The sequence below is a fragment of the Budorcas taxicolor genome, chromosome 21 (assembly GCF_023091745.1).
Source record: "Budorcas taxicolor isolate Tak-1 chromosome 21, Takin1.1, whole genome shotgun sequence".
Classification (NCBI taxonomy): domain Eukaryota; kingdom Metazoa; phylum Chordata; class Mammalia; order Artiodactyla; family Bovidae; genus Budorcas; species Budorcas taxicolor.
In genome coordinates, this window is record NC_068930.1 from 23,986,728 (window position 1) to 24,005,646 (window position 18,919).

The following is an 18,919-nucleotide window of genomic DNA, read 5'->3' on the forward strand; positions in this document are numbered from 1 at the left end:
ATGAGTCTGGAAGCTCATCTAGAAATCTTTTATTTACATTTTATCTCAGAAAAAAATATACAGATCTGGTGCTCTGTAGACTTTTCAGTTTCAGGGTCTTTAGGGGAGGACAGGAGATGGCACAGGGCAGCCCCCCAAGGCCATCCATCATCCACTGAGGGCTTCTCATCTGACCCTGGAGCTGGACTCCCTGAGATCAGACCCAGAGCCTTGGGCGACAGGAGCCATGCCAAGCCTGGGGTGCCATTGGCATGAGGGGCAGGAGCTGGGAGGCACTTGGACAGTCTGAGCATCAGAAACTGGAGTGGTCCCTTGGGAAGAGTGGAGTGAACATGGGCCAGAGACTCTGTCCCCAAGGGGAGGACGCTGGTGCCTCAGGCTTCAGAAACAGGGGCCCTGCCGTGGGTCCCTGGGACAGGGGCACGCGGGCATCTCACACAGGGACCGGGTGAATGTAAGGACCAGAGCCTGTTTAGCTGTGTTCTGTGAACCAGTTTAACACCACCTGCTTGTTCTCCTTCACCCACTTGATGTTGGCTTTGGTCTTCTCCAGGGCTTGCTCCAGAGCCCGTGTTCCTGAGCCGAAGCCGACATCCATGTTGTTCTCCTTGAACTCCTCCAGCTGCCAGGAAAAGGATGCTTCTGAGCCTCAGGCTGGGTCTCTAACAGCCCCGAGGAGAGGGCTGCCAGGTCCTCTACCCCTCCCAGCCATGTTAGAGCCCCTGGGGTAGGGAGTCCTTCCCTCTCACTGGCAGAGGTCAAAAATGACAGCCCCAAGGGTCAACCAGGCTCCTATGTGTATTTGGACTTCATTGTGAGGTTCTTCATTGAGCTGATCCTCTGTTTTTAATTGAAATACAATCTTAATCCAATCAAGGGAGGAGAGAAGGACAAATTAAACAGGCACCACAAGGGAGCAAGCAGCCAAATTCAAAATGTGGCCATTTCTATAGCACACATGACCTGACTGCTTGAGCAAATAAGTGGATTTTTTTTTAAAGATTAAAATATGTGTTATTACTGGACATTGTTGCAACGGCAATTAGGCAAGAAAATGAAATTAAAAGCATCCAGAAAGGAAAAAGTGAACTATATCTATTTACAGATGACCCAATTTTATATGCAGAAAACCCCAAGGAATTGAAAGGGAAAAAAAGCACAGCTATTAAAACTTGAATTCAACAAGTTTGCAGGATACAAGATCAACATACAAAAATTAATTGCATTTCTATACACTAGCTGTGAAAAATCTGAAAACGAAATTAAAACAGTTCCATTAACAACAGCATCAAAAAGAATAAAACACTTAGGAATAAATTTGACAAAAGAAGTGCAAGACTGGTATGTGGAAAACTACAAAATATTGTTGAGAAAAATTAAGAAGACCTAAATAAAAGGGGAAAAAAGACTTAAATAAATCCGTGTTAATGAATTGGTAGATTTAATATTACTAACGTGGAAATGCTCCCCAAATTGATCCACAGATTCAGTGCAATCCCAGCTAAATTTCAACTATCCTTTTTTGCCAAAATTGGCAAGCTGATCCATAAAGAAATACAAAGACTCAGAATAGCAAAATGACTTTGAAAAAGAACAAAATTGGAGGGCTTACCATCCAAATTTCAAAACTCACTACAAATCTATGACAATTAAGACAACACTGTGCTAACCCTAAATATAAAAGGATAGATTAGTGAAATAACACTGAGAGTCCAGAAACAGACCCTAACGTTTATAGTCAGTTGATTTTCAACAGAGGTGCCAAGATCGTTCAATAGGTGAAAGAACAGTCATTTTATCAACAGAGGGATGGGTAAAGAGGATGTGGTGTGTGTATATAAGGGAATATTACTCAGCCATGAAAAAGAGCGAAATAATGCCCTTTGCAGCAACATGGATGGGCCTGGAGATTATCACACTAAGTGAAGTAAGTCAGACAGAGAAAGAAAAATGTATATGATCACTATATGTGGAATCTAATTTTTAAAATGATATAAATGAGCTTATTTACAAAACAGAAAAAGACTTACAGATATGGAAAACAAATTTATGGTTACCAAAGGGGAAACATGGGGGTTGGGGAGCGAGAAATCAGGAACTTTGAATTTACCACTATATATAAGCTAGACAACCAGGGAACGCCACTCAGTATTGTATGATAACCTGTATGAGAAAAGAATCTGAAAAAGAATGAATATATGTATAACTGATTCACCATGCTGCACACCTGGAACGAATACAACATTGTAACTCAACTATACTCCAATGACAATTTTTTAAATGAATAATATTACAAAAAAAGAATAGTCCTTTAAATAAATGGGACTGGGACAACTGGATAGTCACATGCAAAAGAATGAAGCTGGACCTCTGCCTTACACCATACACAAAAATCAAGTCAAACTGATCACTCCTAAATGTAAGAGCTAAGATGATAAGAATCCTAGTAAGAAGCATAGATGTGACTTCAGATTGGTAATTGTTTCTTATATATGACACATAAAGCGCAAGCAACAGAAGAAAAATAGTAAATTAGACTTCATCAAAATAAAAAAACTTCTGTGTATCAAAGACATTGTAAAGAGAGTGAAAGGACAATTCACAAAATTGGAGAAAATACTTGCAAATCATGTGTCTAATAAGGGCCTGGTATCCAGAATATATAAAGAACTCTCTTATAACTCACAATAAAAAGACAAATACACTAATGAAAAACTGAATGAAGGATTCGAATATATTTCTCCAAAGAAGATATACAAATGGCCAAAAAGCAGATGAAAAGATGCTCAACATCATGAGTTATCTGAGAAATGAAACTCATAACCATGAGATACACTTTACGGGATGTAAAACTTTTTTTAAAACAAAAAAGAAAAATAACAATTTTCCCCAAAACATAAAGAAATTGGAACCTTCCTACATTGCTGATGGGAATGTAAATTGATGCAGTTGCTTTAGAAAACATTTTGGCAGTTTCTCAAAAAACATAGTTATCAAATGACCCAGCAATTCCACTCCTAGGAATACATTCAAGAGAAGTGAAAACAGAGATTGACTCAAAAATGTGTAATAAGGGACTTCCCTGACAGTCCAATGGTTAAGACTCTGCACTCTTAATTAAAGCAGGGGTCATGGGTTCGATCCCTGGTTGGGCAACTAAGATCCTGCCAGCTGCCAAGGCATGGCCAAAATAAAGAGAGAGAGAGAGAGAATTTGAAAATGGCCTGGGTATAGGATGATAGTAAGGAATTGTTCATTTTCTTGGGTTTGCTAATGATAGATTGTTTTAAATTTTTCTTTTAGATATGACTAAAGTGTTTACAAGTGAAATTATATAATATCAGTGATTTGCTTGAAAATTGTCTTCCCCTAAAAAAAAGTGTCGGCAAACGTTGATAATTATTCAATCCGAATAATGGGTACATGGAGGTTCATTATTATTACTCCCTTTACCTTTTGCCAATACAAAAATTCCAAGATGAATAACTGCGATTGAACTGTGACATTTAAGAAGTCCGGATACCCAGCTTCCTCTGTACATGAAGAAGGCCTGACCGCATGGAGCCCCGCTGCCTTATGAACAGCCCCTGCCTTTCGGTGGGAGCTGAGTGGCGGCTGCCCCCGAGACATGAGCCCCACGGTCCCAGGCTTCTTACCTGCTGGAGCTCAAACTCAGTGGAAAACCTTCGGGTCACACCCTGGATGAGGTTGGAGAAGGAGAAGGAGCCACCGCCGTAACTGCAGGACGGGAGGGGAGAGGCGTCATGGGGGCGGGCAGCAACGTCCAGTGGCTGGCAGGCCACGCTGTGGCCGTCCTTGTCTCACAGACGCAAGGCAGCGACACGACCACAGAGACACCGCCAGGGACCCGGACCCAGGCTTGGCCGCATGTCCTTGCTCCCATCTCTTCAGAGAACACTCCCACCAGGTAGACTTTCTTCCCCGCAGAGGGGAAAGGGACGGCCGCACCCCACTGCCTTGTCTTTCAATTCCTGCCCTCCAGACCTCAAGCTGGATTCATTTGGTTTTTTGTTTTGTCTGTTTTTCATGGCTTTTTTTTTTTTTTTTTTTTTTTTGGCTGTACTGCGAGGCATGTGGAACCTTAGTTTCCTGACCAGGGATTGAACCTGAGCCCCCTTCATTGGAAGCACAGAGTCTGAACCCCTGGACCACCAGGGAAGCCCCTGGGCCCTCTTTGGACCACTCCAATGCAGTGTCTGCTCTCTACTCCTGACCCTGCGGGGTCTGGCGCACACAGGGGACCCACCCCTACCCCCAGGGGACCCAGCCTTGGTGGGCGCTTCGCCTAACACACTCTTGGCAGACTCACTCTTCAAAGAGTTTCTTCCAGTTGCTTCGGATGAAGTCCCAGGCCAGAGACTGCCCGATGATGTTGCTGGCAATGCTGGTAATGGTGGAGGTGGCGTCCTGCTTCCGGATGAGGTTGGGGTTCAGGGTGTAACTCAGGTACCTGTGAGGTCAGCATGCTGTGCAGTGAGTAAAAGGAGCCTATCCACCCCCCACCCCCCCCCACACACTCATCCTGCATCCTCTCCTGCATCTTCTCAACATCCCTCAGCATGCTGTGCAGTGAGTGAAAGGACCCTGCTTGCCCCCGCCGCCCCCCCACACTCATCCTTCGTCCTTTCCTGCATCCTCTCCTGCATCTTCTCAACGTCCCTTCAGAATGCTGCGGGCTGAAGCCTCCTTGGTCCTACCTCGCTCTCATAGATGGGACTCTGAGTCCCCTGAGCAGGGTCACTGGCTATGCCAGGTGTCATGCTTGGCACAGACCAGGTGTCTGATAAATATCTAGTGATGAATGAAGGAAGGAAGGGGTGATTCCTATATCAGGTAGAGTGGCCACTCCTGTCTTTGACACTGAGGGTGGCTCTTCTTTCCTGAAGTCCAGGAGATGGCAATGAGGCACACAGTGGGAGCCAGGAGCCCTCATCCAAGGGTTTGGGGGTGCCCAGCTGGATGTCCAGAAGGACTCAGGTCCATCCGCAGCAGGGCTCTTGTTGTTTAGTCCCTAAGTCGTGTCCGACTCTTTTGCGACCCCGTGGACTGTAGCCCGCCAGGCTCCTCTGTCCATGGGATTTCCCAGGCAAGAATACTGGAGTGGGTTGCCATTTCCTCCTCCAGGGGAATCTTCCTGATCCAGGGATCGAACCCAGGTGTCCTGCACCACAGGTGGATTCTTTACCACTGAGCCCCCAGGGAAGCCTGTGCCAGGACCCTTGAGAGAGGGGTAAAGGCCAGGAGAAATGCAGCAGTTAAAAGCAGAGGATGTGGACCCAGATCCAGACTCAAATCTTAGTTGTTGCTTTTTTTTTTATTTAGCAAAGCTTCTGGACTTCGGGCGAGTTGTTTTGCTTCTCTGAGCCTCTGTGTCCTCATCTGTAAAATGGGAAACACACTGCCCCACTGTTCGGGCTAGGAAGGATCCCACGAAGGAAAGTGTGGGTGGCTGGCTGGTTCCTTCTCCCCTACGTTGGGACCCTGGTCTCCGGTGGGAGGGGAACTCATCCAGCCCCATCCAGCTCTGGTCCTCACCTGTTCAGGAGCCAGACGTGGTTGGCGCAGGCCAGCGCTGAGCGGAGTTTGTCAGCTTCATTAACCAGCTCTGCTTTTTGTAACTGACTCCAGGCAAAGTCCCACTCTGCCTGGCCGCCCTGGGCGATGGCGTTGCAGTAGATGGTGGACCGCAGATTGGGGTTGATCCTGGCATGGAGTTGGGGGTGTCAGGGGTGGAGAAGCAGCAAGGGGGCGGGGAATGAGGGTCTAATGAGGACAGGGTTGTGAGCTTGAGGGACAGATAAAGATCAGGGGACAAGCAGGGGACACACTCACGGGTTAACTTCAGGGTTGTTCATCCACTGGCTGAAAAGTGTTTTGGCCAGCTCCTCACACTTAGACAACCCATTGGAGCAGGCAGTGCTGATGGCGTTAATCTCGCTGTATCTGCACCGGGGGTGATGACACTCTGTCAGCATGCCTGGCCCTGACTCCTGACTCCTCGTGCTCATACTTACGCTCAGACACTTCAGTCGTGTCTGACTCTTTGCGACCCTGTGGACTGTAGCCCACCTGCTGGCATATAACTCCAGGCAGGGCAGCTGGTGTGGGGCTCTAAGGCCACAGCCCACCTACCCTTTGGGTGCTTTGCTTCTTGCCTTGTGCAGCCCAGGGAGGGCTGGCACAGACCCCAGCCCCACTTTAACACCTAGAATCTGCATGACCATGCCAGGGAGGGGACCAGGGAGGTTTAGTTTGGTCCTTCACACAGAGGCCAGACGGGTTCACAGGCCACACAGAGCCTAGGGGCAGGGCCCCCCATTCCTGGGTGGGGTCAGGAAGGGGGTGGTTTCCTCCCTGACTGGTGGCCCTGGTCTAGCCAGGAATTGGGAAGTTCCGAGGAGGATGCTGTGGGAACTTGCTCTGGACTTCCCAGGTCAGGGTGCCTGGGCCACCTGTGGTCTCCAGACCCAAGACAGGTCATACTCACTGGTCCATCAGGTTTTCTGGGATCTCAGTCCAGCCTTTGGTGAGATTTTCAAAATGTAGGAAGATGGGTTCAACCTGCTTCCTGAGGTAATTCTGGGGAAAGAAAACATGAATAGCTTCAAAGAGGAGACTCATGGGGCTTCCCTGGTGATCCAGTGATTAAGAATTTGCCTCACAATGCAGGGGGCTTGGGTTGCATCCCTGGCCAGGGAATTAGGATCCCACATGCCTTGGGGCAGTTAAGCCCAGTGCCACAAGGGAAGATCCCCCATGATGCAATGAAGATCCCGTGTGCTGCAGCTAAGGCCCAACACAGCCAAATAAGTGAGTAAGTAAATATTTACTAAAAACTAAGACCTGGCACAACCAAATAGTAAGTAAGTAAATAAATATTTTTAAAAAAAAATCAAAGAGGAGACTCAAGCCTGACCCACCTGGAGCCCCACGGAACCTCTGACGTGAGTGAGCAAGCATAGCAAGGGTTAATGGTTACAGAAGCAAGAGGCCAGAGGCTAAGGGAGTAACCCAAGGCCAGATAGTACTCCAAGGGGCGGCACTAGTCCAGGTTTCAGGTGACTGATCTAAGGTTCTTTCTCCTCAAAGCCTCCACCAGTTCTGACACTCCATGTCTAAGTGTCACTATTTCCTAATATCGTTTTAGGGCCTACCATCCCCCACCGCCCGATTGAAAGTATTCTGCATTTATTGTGGGGAACTTAGAAAATTCCATAAAGCATAAGCAGAAAATACTAACCACCCCAAAGTGTTAAGAAAGTATTAGTTGCTCAGTCTTGTCCTACTTTTTGAGACCCCATGGACTGTAGCCCGCCAGGCTCCTCTGTCCATGGAATTCTCCAAGCAAGAATACTGGAGAATCATTTGGTGTATGCCTAAGGCTGATGCATATTGATGTATGGCAAAAACCATCACAATATTATAAATAAATTATCCTCCAATTAAAATAAATAAATGAAAAAAAAAATGAATACAGGAGTGGATTGCCATTCACTTTCCGGGGGGATCTTCCTGACCCAGGGATGGAACCTGCGTCTCTTGCATTATAGGAAGATTCCTTATCACTGAGCCACCAGGGAAGCCCAATGACTACATAATATTCCATCAAATAGATATTCTAGCTTACTTAACCAATCCCCAACTGTTGGACATTGAAGTGTTTTTGGTTTTCTTGTCTTTTATAAACCACACTGCAGTGAACATCCCTCTGCATTCAGTTATGGATACAGAGCAAGCAGTTCGCCTCTGCCTCTGATCCGCCCCCTGCCGCCATCCCCCCATCCCCTCCCTCTACCTTCCCCTCAAGCTTCCAAACTGTTAACATCTGCTAGGCAAGCAGAGGCCCGCTCTTTTCACAGAGGATTCCTTTGGGCGGAAGAGGACTGCCGGAGGCCACACAACAGGTTGAAGGCTTTGCCCCCACTCCCATCCCCTTCCTGTACTGTGCCTTTTTCTGTTGCCTTCTGATAGTGCTAATTTCCAGATTTAGCCAGCTTTGCTAGAAGTCTTTCTGTTTCTTGCCGGGCCCAACTTGCTCACTTTCTCAGTCCCTGCTCCCTTCACCCTTCCATCCCTCCTGCTCTCTCACCACCACCAAGGACCGGGTGCAGCGCTTCACCACTCCAGGCAATATTTATACTCACTGCCTCATGGCATCATTTCAGGCACTGGGGAACTGGATGCTGGCAGGCCCCTCGCACGTACCTGCATGGGGCCGTAGACCTCTGTGCGGTCGAACATGAGCTTGAAGTAGTTCAGGCTGCTCACAGCTGCCTGCCAGGGCATGTACTCTGTCTCACTTTTCAGGAAGAGGGTGTTGTTCAGTGCCAGGGTGACAGGGACCGTGCCGGCACTGGGAACAGATAGAGGGGATCAAGTAAGCACCCCTACCCAGCCTGGGCTCTCTGTGGGAATCCCAGCCCCCTCCCAGAGCCTAAGGTCCCAGAGGCCCAAATGGGCCAGCTCCAGCCTTCACCTCAGGTGGAGCTGGGGGGAGGGGTAGTGGACACGCACCCACTCCCAGTCACATTCCCTTGCTCATTATCCCCATTTTACAGGTGAGGAAACTGAGGCTCAGAGAGGTGACGTACCTTGCCAAAGGCCACATAGACCTTAAGAGACAGATCTGAGATTCAAAAAGACAAGAGGCCTTTGCTCTCTCCTCTGCCCACCTCTTCTCTGATTTGCTTGGCCTTCTGAGATTTCCTCCCTCCACCTTCTCAGGCCATCTGTTCATAAATGTCCATGTCTATGGGTGACATCAACTTACATCAAAGAACTTAGCACCTGCCGGCGCTTACACACACAGCAGCTGCTCAATATCTCTCTGTTTATCTATGCCTGCCTCTCTCCTGTCATGTCCTTCCCAGGTTTTTTAGCCTGACCTCCCTCATAGCTCAGTCGGTAAAGGGTAAAGAATCTGCCTGCAGTGCAGGAGACATTGGTTCGATCCCTGGGTTGGGAAGATCCCCAACAGAAGTAAACAGAATCCACTCCAGTATTCTTGCCTGGAGAATCCCATGGACAGAGGAGCCTGGCGGGCTATAAGCTATGGGGTTACAAGAGTTGGACATGACTGAGTGACTCAAGAGAGAGACAGGGGCACACATGTGGGCTTAGTCACTTCAATTGTGTTCAACTCTGTGCGATCCAATGGATTGTAGCCTGCCAGGCTCCCCTGTCCATGGGATTCCCTAGGCAATGCCCTCCTCCCAGGGATATTCCTGAGCCAGGGATTGAACCCGAGTCTCTTAAGTTGCCTGCATTGGCAGGTGGGTTCTTTACCACTAGTGCCACCTCGGAAGCCTGACCCACAGGGAGCCCTCAGGAAAACCTGGGTGTGGTGGAGCACACTGGAGTTCCAGAGTTGGACAGATCTGTATCTGGCTGTCATGAGTTACTGTGTGACCTCAGGCAAGATGCTCAAACTCTGAGACTCTGATTCCTTCTCTGGAAACTCTGGGCTTGGGGCTGTGGGGCCAAGGGAGGGGCGTCCCGAAGCACAGGGAGCCCGCACCCCATTCCTGGCACACGATGAGGACCACGGAAGGGAGCACAGGCTCTCACTATAGAGTCACACTTGCCAAGTCACCGGGCTTCCGCGGCTGAGCCGGGGGCCCCAAGGGAGGAGGGGCAGGCACTCACCTGGCCAGGTTGAAGCTGTCGTAGATGACCTGCGCCCGGTTGATGACAGGGATGTTCTAGAAGGGGCAACAGAGCGTGTGACCTCAGGCGGGCCATCGGGCAGGCCCTGCAGTCTGGGCTGCCATCTTGGGACTGGGCCTTGGGCAGGGGACGCATGGGCCAGCAGGCACCCACCTCCGGCCTTGACATCAGCTGATTCTGAATCTTCTTCCAGTTGTTCTCATCGTAGTTCACCTGGTAATAGCCCGTCACGTTGATGTTCAGCAGGACCCAGTCGTCCGCTGCGGCTTTGAAGAGGTCACTCTGGACTGTGGGGAGAGACCAGAGCTGGGAAGGGCTGCTCAGAAGGCCCCAGGCTGACCTGACCCGGGCTCTCCCTTCCCCAGGCCTCGGCAGAACCGCCTCCCGGGCAGCCTGGCAGCAGCTGGCCCTCAGGCCGCTGGGCCCACACCAAGGTGAGGGGCGGGGAAGAAGGGTGGGACCAGGTGCCCGGACAAACTCTGACGGGTGACCTTGGACAGACCAATTGCCATCTGTGAACCTCAGTGGCCGGGCCAGTGACACCTGCGGGGACAACTCCATCGGCAACACCCTCTCCAGCTCAGACTCAGCTTCCCAGGCCCCTGCTCCTTCTCCAGCCGCTCCTCCTCCCATCTTTCCATCACACCCAGGAAGCGCCTCCTATCCAGTTAGCCCCCCAGCACTGCTATCTCTTCCTGGGGGCTCCACGCCCCCTCCTCTCAAGTCTACCTCCAGCCTTCCTCTCGGCAGCTGGAGGGGCTCCTTCCATGCCTGCAGATCAGACTCAATCACGTTGGCTCCTCCTGGCCTGAGGACACTGTCTCCTGCAGCTGGCAGGGGCCGGAGTCACCTCAAGGCTGCTCCTCTGTCTCAGCCAAGCTCAGTCCCCACGTTCTCTCCTACCTCAAGACTCGCACTGCTATTGACTCTGCCTGGGCGGCTTCTCTCTGCCACCATTAGCCCGGTGAGCACCTGCTAGTCCTCTGACGCAATTCAGCTCCTCCAGGAAGCTTTTCCTCACCTCTCCATGAAGGGAAAGCCTCCTTATTCTCTGATCTCTGCCCACCTGCCCCAGAGGCCATAAACGCCTCTGACTGAGCACTCGGCACAGCTCCAGGAAGTACGAATGGCTTGTCTCCCTTCCCTCCATCTGCAGCCTTGGCTTAGGCAGGGGATGGCCTGCCCTGACCTTGGTTCCCTCGGTACCTGGCTGAGCAGGACCGCGCATACTGCGTGCCAGGCACTGTTGTGAACATTTCATGGGAATCCTCTCCCTTAATCTTCATACAACTCAATGGGAGTAGATGTCCCCAGCCCCATTTTACAGATGGGGAAATGGGAGGCCAGTGACAGATGGTAACTTGACCGAGGTCCCACAGCTGGGCAACAACAGAGTAGAAATTAGAACTAAAGAAGCTGGCTCCAAAGGACGATGGACACCCCCAAGGACGAGGCCTGCCAAAACCTCAGAACAGGGCCAGGAGCTGGCAGGATGGCCTGGGGGTTACTGTCCCCTAGGGGAGGGCTGGATTACTTCTCTCTTGGCCCCGAAGCCAGTAGTGTTCTTGCGGCTGGCCATTTCTGATGGATGAGATGGGAACAATCCACAGATAGCTGGAACAAGAAATCCCAGAGGCCAAGGGTGAGAAACGGCAGCTCTTGGCCACTGCCAGCAGAAAACAGTCCTGCCCAGGCTCCCAGTTTCTGCCTGACTCTGGCACTAAATGCCCCCCTCCTCCTGGCCCAGGAGCTAGACTGACACCAACCACTATGGCAGGGGCCACAGCGGGCCAGGCCCTGCTATGGTCAGAGGATCTCACGGCAACCGCCCCTAAGAACCTCCCTGGGACGCCTGTCTCGGTGACCCCGTCTGCTCACTTGAACTCTGAGGGGCGGGTGACAGTGGAGCTGGTGTCAAGGAGGAAGTGATTCTGGGAGATGGTCCCTGTGTTAGTGTCCACGGTGATGACCGGGAAGCCCATCTGAAGGGTCCAGCGGTCCATGATGGCACTCACGGTGTCTGGCAGCGTGATGGACGACTGACTGTCCACGGCCTTGGGCAGAGGGCGATGGTGCAACCATGAGTGGACGGCCATCCTCCCCCCCGCCATTCTCCCCTGCACCCCTGCCCTCTCCTTAGGGTGCCACCTTACTGGGAGGTAGTGGGAGAGCACTGCGCCACGAGGTTGTAGCTGGGCTCCCAGCCTGCCTCGCCCTCCTCTCAGCTGCCCAGCACTGGACGAGCCAAGAGCTTTCCAGCCTCTGGTTCATTCTGTGTTGATTAAGGAAATCTGCATGCCCTCCCCAAACCCCACATTCTGTGATCAAGCCTGAGGTGCGTGTGTGTCAGGGAGGGGCACCCAGGATGGCCTATGGCTCAGCCTGAACAAATCTGGGAAGACAGGCAAGGGGAAGAGACAGAGATAATGGGAAACCAGTGTCCCCAAGTCACAGGCAGGGAGAAGCAGAGGGCTGTGGGCGATGTGAAGGAAACACACGCGGGTGGGGGTCTGGGGATAGGCTTAGGATGGTTGTTATTGTCTTAAATCTTTTCTCACGTGTGCCTATTGCTTTCATAATAACAAAAAAACAACCACATTTGTTAATAACGGAGAAAATAAAAAACTAAGAAGAGTATAGATAGAGGGCAGAAGATGCTATCAGAAGGCGCAAGCTGAGAGGGAGAGGATCTCTGGGGGGCTGCAGAGAGAGGGGATTCGGGGGAGAGGAAGGGGGAGATGCAGCTTGGAGGGGTGTCGGTGTGAAGGAAAGGAATGGGAAACAGGTTGGGCAAGGCAGACAGTGGAAGCAGAGGAGAGGGACTGAGGCTGCGGGAGGTGGGGGTGGGGACCAGGCTCACGACAGAGGGATGTTGGGCTGGAGATCAGCCAGGAGGGCCCAGGAGCCCACCTGTGACTCTGTGACAAGGCCTGGTGTCTCCCCTCCCTGGTCAGGCTGGTCATGGTGTGCGGGCACATGGAGGGGTCAGCCAGGCTGACCAGGGCCACAGAGAAGGGGTGGGAGATGACGGAGGGTGATGGAGGGGGTGCAGAAGCCAGGCTCAGGAGAGGCGGGGAGGGCCAGGTGGGAGGGTAGGAGTGGTCAGAGGGTCTGCCCCAGACAGGGCCCCTCGGGGTCCGAGTGGACAGGAATGTGAAGTGGGGCTGGATGCGAGGGTCAGAGGGCGTGCTGAGGGTGCTGGTGTGTGCAAAGTGGTGCCTGGGAGGGGCTGGGTGGGGCACAGGGCAGCCAGGAGTGCTGAGCTGGTGAATGACCGGCTCCAAAGTTCCAGGGAGATGATGGCGTGGTCTTGGGAAACGTGAGAGCCCGTTTCCTCAACACTCAGAGGAGGGTGCTCCCCAGCTCCCCTCATAAACTTCACTATAGTGCAAGGTGGGGAGGGGCCACCTGCCAGGCTCATGGCCCAGGCTCTGGCCACACCTCCTTCAAGGAGCCATCGCTGCACCCACTTTACAGAGGAGCAGCCAATGAGCAGGCCAGGCTCCAGACATCCTGCCTGGGGGGTGGGGTAAGCAGGGGAGCTGGGCACCTTCTCTCCCATGGGGGTGCTGCCGGCCCTGGGGCTTTCAGCATCTCAGGACCCCCACAGAACGTCTTCAGGAGGGCTGATTGGTACTGACCATCTGCAGGTGCTCCCAGAGGTTCAGGTAGGTGGTGTTCTGATAGGCAAAGGCCTGCAAGTAGGACTGTGGAAAGACAGAGCTCTGTGAGGGCAGAGCTGTGGCCCCAGGCTCAGCCACAGCCTCTGTGAGGCCAGGGAAACAGCCCCCCCCCACCCACCCAGTGACTGGCTGAGGATCCTCACCGCCAGGCCCTTCTTGAACAGGTCCTCAGTCAGGAAATTCGAGAGCATCCGGATGACTGAGGCTCCCTGTGGAGAGGAGGGAGCTCAAGAGGCTGTGTCCCCATCAGGCTAGGCGGGTGCTCCCGGAGCCCTGGGGGGCTGAACCCCTGCCGCCCTCCCCACCCACCCCTCGACTGTCTGAGGACCAGCATGGGGGCTGGGCAGCACCTTGCTGTAGGAGATGGTATCGAACATCTCGCTGATCTGGGCAGGGGTGTTGACCTCGTCAGCAGGGGTGGTCAGTGGGTGAGAGGTGACCAGTGCGTCCACAGCCATTACACGGTACACATCGTTCGGCACAATGAGGTCTTTCTACAAACCCCCAACAGCCAATCAGGGGACTGGCCTCGGAAGGGGTGACCCAGGTCATCGCCCATCCCAGACCCCCAGGCAGGGGGCTCACCAGATTCCAGGTGGGCTCCACATAGTCAGCTCCCAGGTACTCCACGTAGGAGGCAAAGCCCTCATTCAGCCACAGGTCATTCCACCAGGCCAGGGTCACCAGGTTCCCAAACCACTGTAGGGGAGAGGGGTCAGCCCAGCAAATCACTCAGACCTCGCGGTCACTAACGACATTCAGGGCTACCCTTCGCCAAATGCTCCCCACACGCCAGTCTTGAGCTGGAGGCTTTACTGACTTCATCCTGACTTCTCCCCGAACCCCCTGGCCAGGTGGAATCCCCACTCCCTTCTCAGCTTCTGAGGACATAGCCATGACTTGGGCCATCTCCCCCTGGAGCCCCCCATGTTCTTGGTCTGGGCTCCCCATGATGGGGGATACCTGGTGGGCCAGCTCATGAGCAATCACAGTGACTACTCGCTCTTTGTTGCTGCTGGAGGAAGACTGAGGGTCATAGAGCAGCGCGTTCTCCCGGTAGGTCACCAGCCCCCAGTTCTCCATGGCACCAGCGTTGAAGTCGGGCAGGGCAATCTGGTCTGGGGAGGCCAGGTGGTTGGCAGGATGGCTTCCGGGAATGAAGGGGGAGACCCATTCACTTTCCCCCAACGCAAGGTCCCTCACTCACCAGATTTGGGGAGTGGGTAGGCTGTATTGTAATGATTGGCAAAGAAGTTCAGGATGGGACCTGTCACATTCAGGGCGTAAAGACCATGGTTGTCTGCAGTTGCTTTTGGCCGAGCCCAGATCCGGATCTGCAAAGAGGATAGGAGAGGTCAGGGGCTCTTCCTGGGTCCCGTGCAAGTGGACCAAGTCCCAGAGTCTGGCAGGCTGGTGACCAACCAGGTTAAACCCAGAAGTTGTTCAGCAGGGAGTGTGTGGAGTGGGGGGTGTCTCTCTTAGAGCCGCAGGGAGGGGCCTACGGGGAATGAGCCATGGCGACTCTCCGGCACCCAGGAATCGGGAACTCCCTTCATTAGGGGTGCATACTAATTCGCTTCTGTTGTGTCTGACTCTCCGCAACCCCATGGACTGTAGCCCGCCAGGCTCCTCTGTCCATGGGGATTCTCCAGGCAAGAATATTGGAGCGGGTTGCCATTTCCTTCTCCAGGGGATCTTGCCTACCTAGGGATTGAACCTGTACCTCCCGCAGCTCCTGCACTGCAGGCGGATTCTTTACCGCTGAGCTACTGCGGAAGCCCCCGCTAATGAGGAGGGTCCCACTTTCCAGATGCAGAGACTGAGGCTCAGAGAACTAAAGACACCTGCCCAAGATGCCTCAGAGCTGGGGTTCACACACTGCCTAGGGGCTGGGACCAGGATGAGGATAAACAGGAATGTCTCCCAGGCCAAGACCAACCCTGGGGAAGGCGAGGTGAGCTTGGGCCTCATACCTGGACACCATTGGGCGCCTGTGACTCCACACTTGTGAACTCACTCACGATGTAGGCCAGGAGGTACGTGGACATTACAGGTGTGGTTTCAAACTCAGTGACGTTCCAGTTGGGGTCTCCCTCAAGTGGGACACTGGGACCTGGGCAGGGAGCATGCAGGCCTGTGGAGGTGTGCCCCACCCCCTGCCCCTGCACCCCAGCCCTGGGGGGGAGGGTCGGCTTTCCCAGGCCCAGGCCATGAGGCCCCAGCCAGACCTGCTCACCTTTGGGTGGCATGTTGGACAGGGCTGTGAGTTCCTTGGGGTGGATGAGGGTGATGTTAAATGTGGCCTTCATGGCGGGCTCGTCAAAGCAGGGGAAGGACTTCCGGGCATCTGTCGACTGCATCTGCGTGGTGGCCAGCACCCTGCCCAGAGCAGGGGGTTAGAGGATGCGTGTCTGTGCCCGTGGGTGTGCAGGGTAGGGGCTGCAGGCTGTGGCTGGGTGTGCAGGGGGGCAGGCTCACAGATGCTGCCTGGTCTCATCCCTGTCCCCTTACCCCCCACCCCCCCTTTCCTCTCCCAGACCATCTCGAGGCTGACAGGCCAGCTGACATGGGTGATCAGAGCTCCTTCTGGACTCAGGGTCAAAGTCCCCTGCCCCCATCCTGTATTAGCCGGGAGACACTGGCACATTTCTCTCCTCAGAGCCTGTTCTCTTATCTGTCCAAGGTGGCTTTCATTGTTCATCCCTGACTCCCGATTGAGTGGGGTGGGGGGAAAACGGCTGATTGTCTTGGGAACTTTGGATGGACCGATGGGCCAGCCAAGGGCTTTGGCACATTCAAAGGCTCCGAATCCAAGCCCTTCCTTGGCCCCCAGGATCCCGCTCTGCCCCGGCGTCTAGGATCCGCCCCCACCCGGCAGGCCCACCTCTGACTCACTTTTTGACGTTGCCGTCCACGTACTCGCTGCGGTAGAAGCCCGCCAGGTCGTCGGCCAGTTCCCCCTGAAAGGTGGTCTCCATCTCGTACATCTTGCCCGCCTCCAGCGGGCTCTTGAGGTGCACCACCAGATACTCTGTGAGCAGCACCAGCTCGGTCCTGTCGATTTCGGGGGCCTGGGCACCCCCCACACCCCTCAGGACCACCAAGTGCCCGTTGTTGTCGGTGTAGTTGAGCTTCTTGCTATGGATAATGATGACGTCCGTGGACTCCTTGCAGGCGAAGCGGACGGTGCTTGAACCCGTGAAGATATACAGGCCGTTCTTGTCGGGAGTGAGGTAGGGCCTCAGCGTCACCCTATAGGAGTCGGGCAAGAGGGTTGTGGGGAGGCGGTATCGGTTCCACGGCTTGCTCTGGTCCACGGTGGTGGCCGAGGTGGTTGTCGGGCCTGTGGGGCCCGTGGGGCTCGTGGGGCTCGTGCCACACTCGGCATTCTTGTTCTTCTCCTGGGCGTACACCACAGACAGAGCGATGATGGTGGCCACGGCCGCCACACCCAGGAGAATGGCCAGGATGCCCAGGGCCTTGGAAATGTAGAATCCTTTGGCCATGGTGAGGACGGGGAGGGAGCTCAGGGAGGCTCAGGAATGGGCAGGGAACAGGGCAGCCTCAGGCCAGGCTTATATCCCCGAAGGGGAGGGGCCCCAGAGCCTGCAAAGACTGGGCAAAAATTAACCAGGGCTCAGACAGGCGAAGGTCACTGGGCTGAGTGGAAACACGCACTATCCAGGTTTCCAAGAGCAGATCCAGAAACAGGGTGCGTGGAGTGCAGCTCGGGGGGGTGCCTGAAGGGACGAATCGGTGTCTGGTATCCAGTTACAGGCCGCCTGGGAGCCCCACCAACGGCTGCAGGGCAGGCAGGCAGCCAGCAGGGAGAGGTAGCCAGGTGGCTTGGATGCGCCTGCGAGCTGAGACAGCGGGCACAGAAACAGGAGGATGGAGGTTAGATCCGGGAGGTTAGGACTTCCCTGGCAGGAGGTGGGAGGTAGAGGGAAAGGGAGAATCGGCTCCCGGCTCGGGTCAAGAGCAAGTCGGTCACCCCTGTGGTTGGACAGGGCCTGGGGTGCCCCAGAGCCATGGCCCCAGCCTCCCTTGCATTCTTCCAGAGCAAGGAGTTCTTCCAGGTCCCCTCCCTTTCCCTTCTTGCCAAAACTTTCCCCTCAATTATCAGCACACTGAGTAGAATGAAATGAAGTTGTTTCGCCTTTTTTTGTTTTAAAGAGAGGAGGCTGGTGGAGGTTTAACCTCTTCCCAGCCATGACCTTGGGCAGGTTATTTTACCTTTCCGAGACCCCTTTCTTCATACACACATGTTAGAATTTATTTCTCAGGTTTGTTGAACAGATTTAGTGAGAAAACATATGAAACACCATCTACTAGAGTAGAGGGCTTCCCAGGTGGCTTAGTGGTAAAGAATCCTCCTACCAATGCAGGAGGTGCAAGAGACGTGAGTTCAAACCCTGGGTCAGGAAGACCCCTTGGAGGAGGAAATGGCAACCCACTCCAGTATTCCTGCCTGGGAAATCCCATGGACAGAGGAGCCTGGTGGGCTACAGTCTGAGGAGTCGCAAAGAGTCGGACATAACTGAGTGACCAAGCACACAAATTATAGTAGAACCTGAAAGTCCTTTGTCCTTTTTCCCCAGAAGTCAGCCATTCTACCCCTGGGAAAAGCGAAGATATTACTTATCATACTCAATATAATATGTTCTTACAGGAATATGACATTCATTGTCACCGCCCCCCATTCACCAGCCCAGTTTCTCAGACTTCAACACTGCCTGATCCCCACCCCAACATTCAACTCACCCTGCCCCCCAGTCTCACCGTGTCCTGAGTCAAAGCCATTCTTACTGTTTATGTGGGCACTTCTAGACCCTCAGGGACTCCTTGCTAACATTTGGGCTCCTCAAACCCCGAATATTCATTGGAAAGACTGATGCTAAAGCTCCACTACTTTGGCCACCTGATGCAAAGAGCCAACTCATTGAAAAAAGACCCTGATGCTGGGAAAGATTGAGACCAGGAGGAGAAGGGAATGACAGAGCCGGAGATGGTTGGATGGCATCACCGACTCAATGGACATGAGTTTGAGCAGGCTCCAGGAGATGGTGAAGGACAGGGAAGCCTCATGTGCTGCAGTCCATGGGGTTGCAAAGAGTCAGACACGACTTATTGACTGAACGACAACACCAAACCAGTTTGCTACATAAATTGAATCATTTTGCACCACTGCTTAAAAGTGTCCTTTTGCTCTCAGAATTCAGACCAAATCTTCTAAGGATACCCACAAGTCAAGTGCTGTCAGCTGGCTGACTGCCTGACCTCATTCTCACCACACTCCCCTCTGCTGTGGAACCCTAGCCAATCTGGCCTTCCTCCAGGCCATCTACCACAGGACCTTTGCACGTGCAATTCTCTCTGCTTGGATCATCTTCCCCCCACTCCTGCCCTGGTTACTGTCTATTTATTCTTCAAGTCTTTCTCAGAGAAGATACCCTGGCCTCCCTGGCCAGGTCAAGGTCCTGAGAATCACAAACCTCTCTTCAAAGCCCTATAATTGGGCATAGTTTTCCATTTGACCTGTGTGGTGC

General features: G+C 53.2%; 1 protein-coding gene across 1 annotated transcript; it reads right to left on the reverse strand.

Annotated features, from left to right (window-relative positions):
- Positions 1–52: 52 nt before the first annotated feature.
- On the reverse strand, positions 53–17,268 carry ANPEP (alanyl aminopeptidase, membrane). The gene is made up of 20 exons (XM_052659690.1): positions 16,266–17,268; positions 15,607–15,749; positions 15,344–15,483; positions 14,578–14,704; positions 14,334–14,488; positions 13,956–14,069; positions 13,721–13,864; positions 13,514–13,579; positions 13,329–13,394; positions 11,566–11,741; positions 11,222–11,301; positions 9,841–9,974; positions 9,667–9,722; positions 8,227–8,374; positions 6,509–6,600; positions 5,854–5,964; positions 5,557–5,724; positions 4,331–4,471; positions 3,657–3,738; positions 53–622 (listed from the first exon to the last, which is right to left on the reverse strand). Exons 1-20 carry the CDS (start codon positions 16,874–16,876, stop codon positions 473–475), a joined length of 2,904 nt encoding a protein of 967 aa, XP_052515650.1. The 5' UTR covers positions 16,877–17,268; the 3' UTR covers positions 53–472.
- Positions 17,269–18,919: the final 1,651 nt, after the last annotated feature.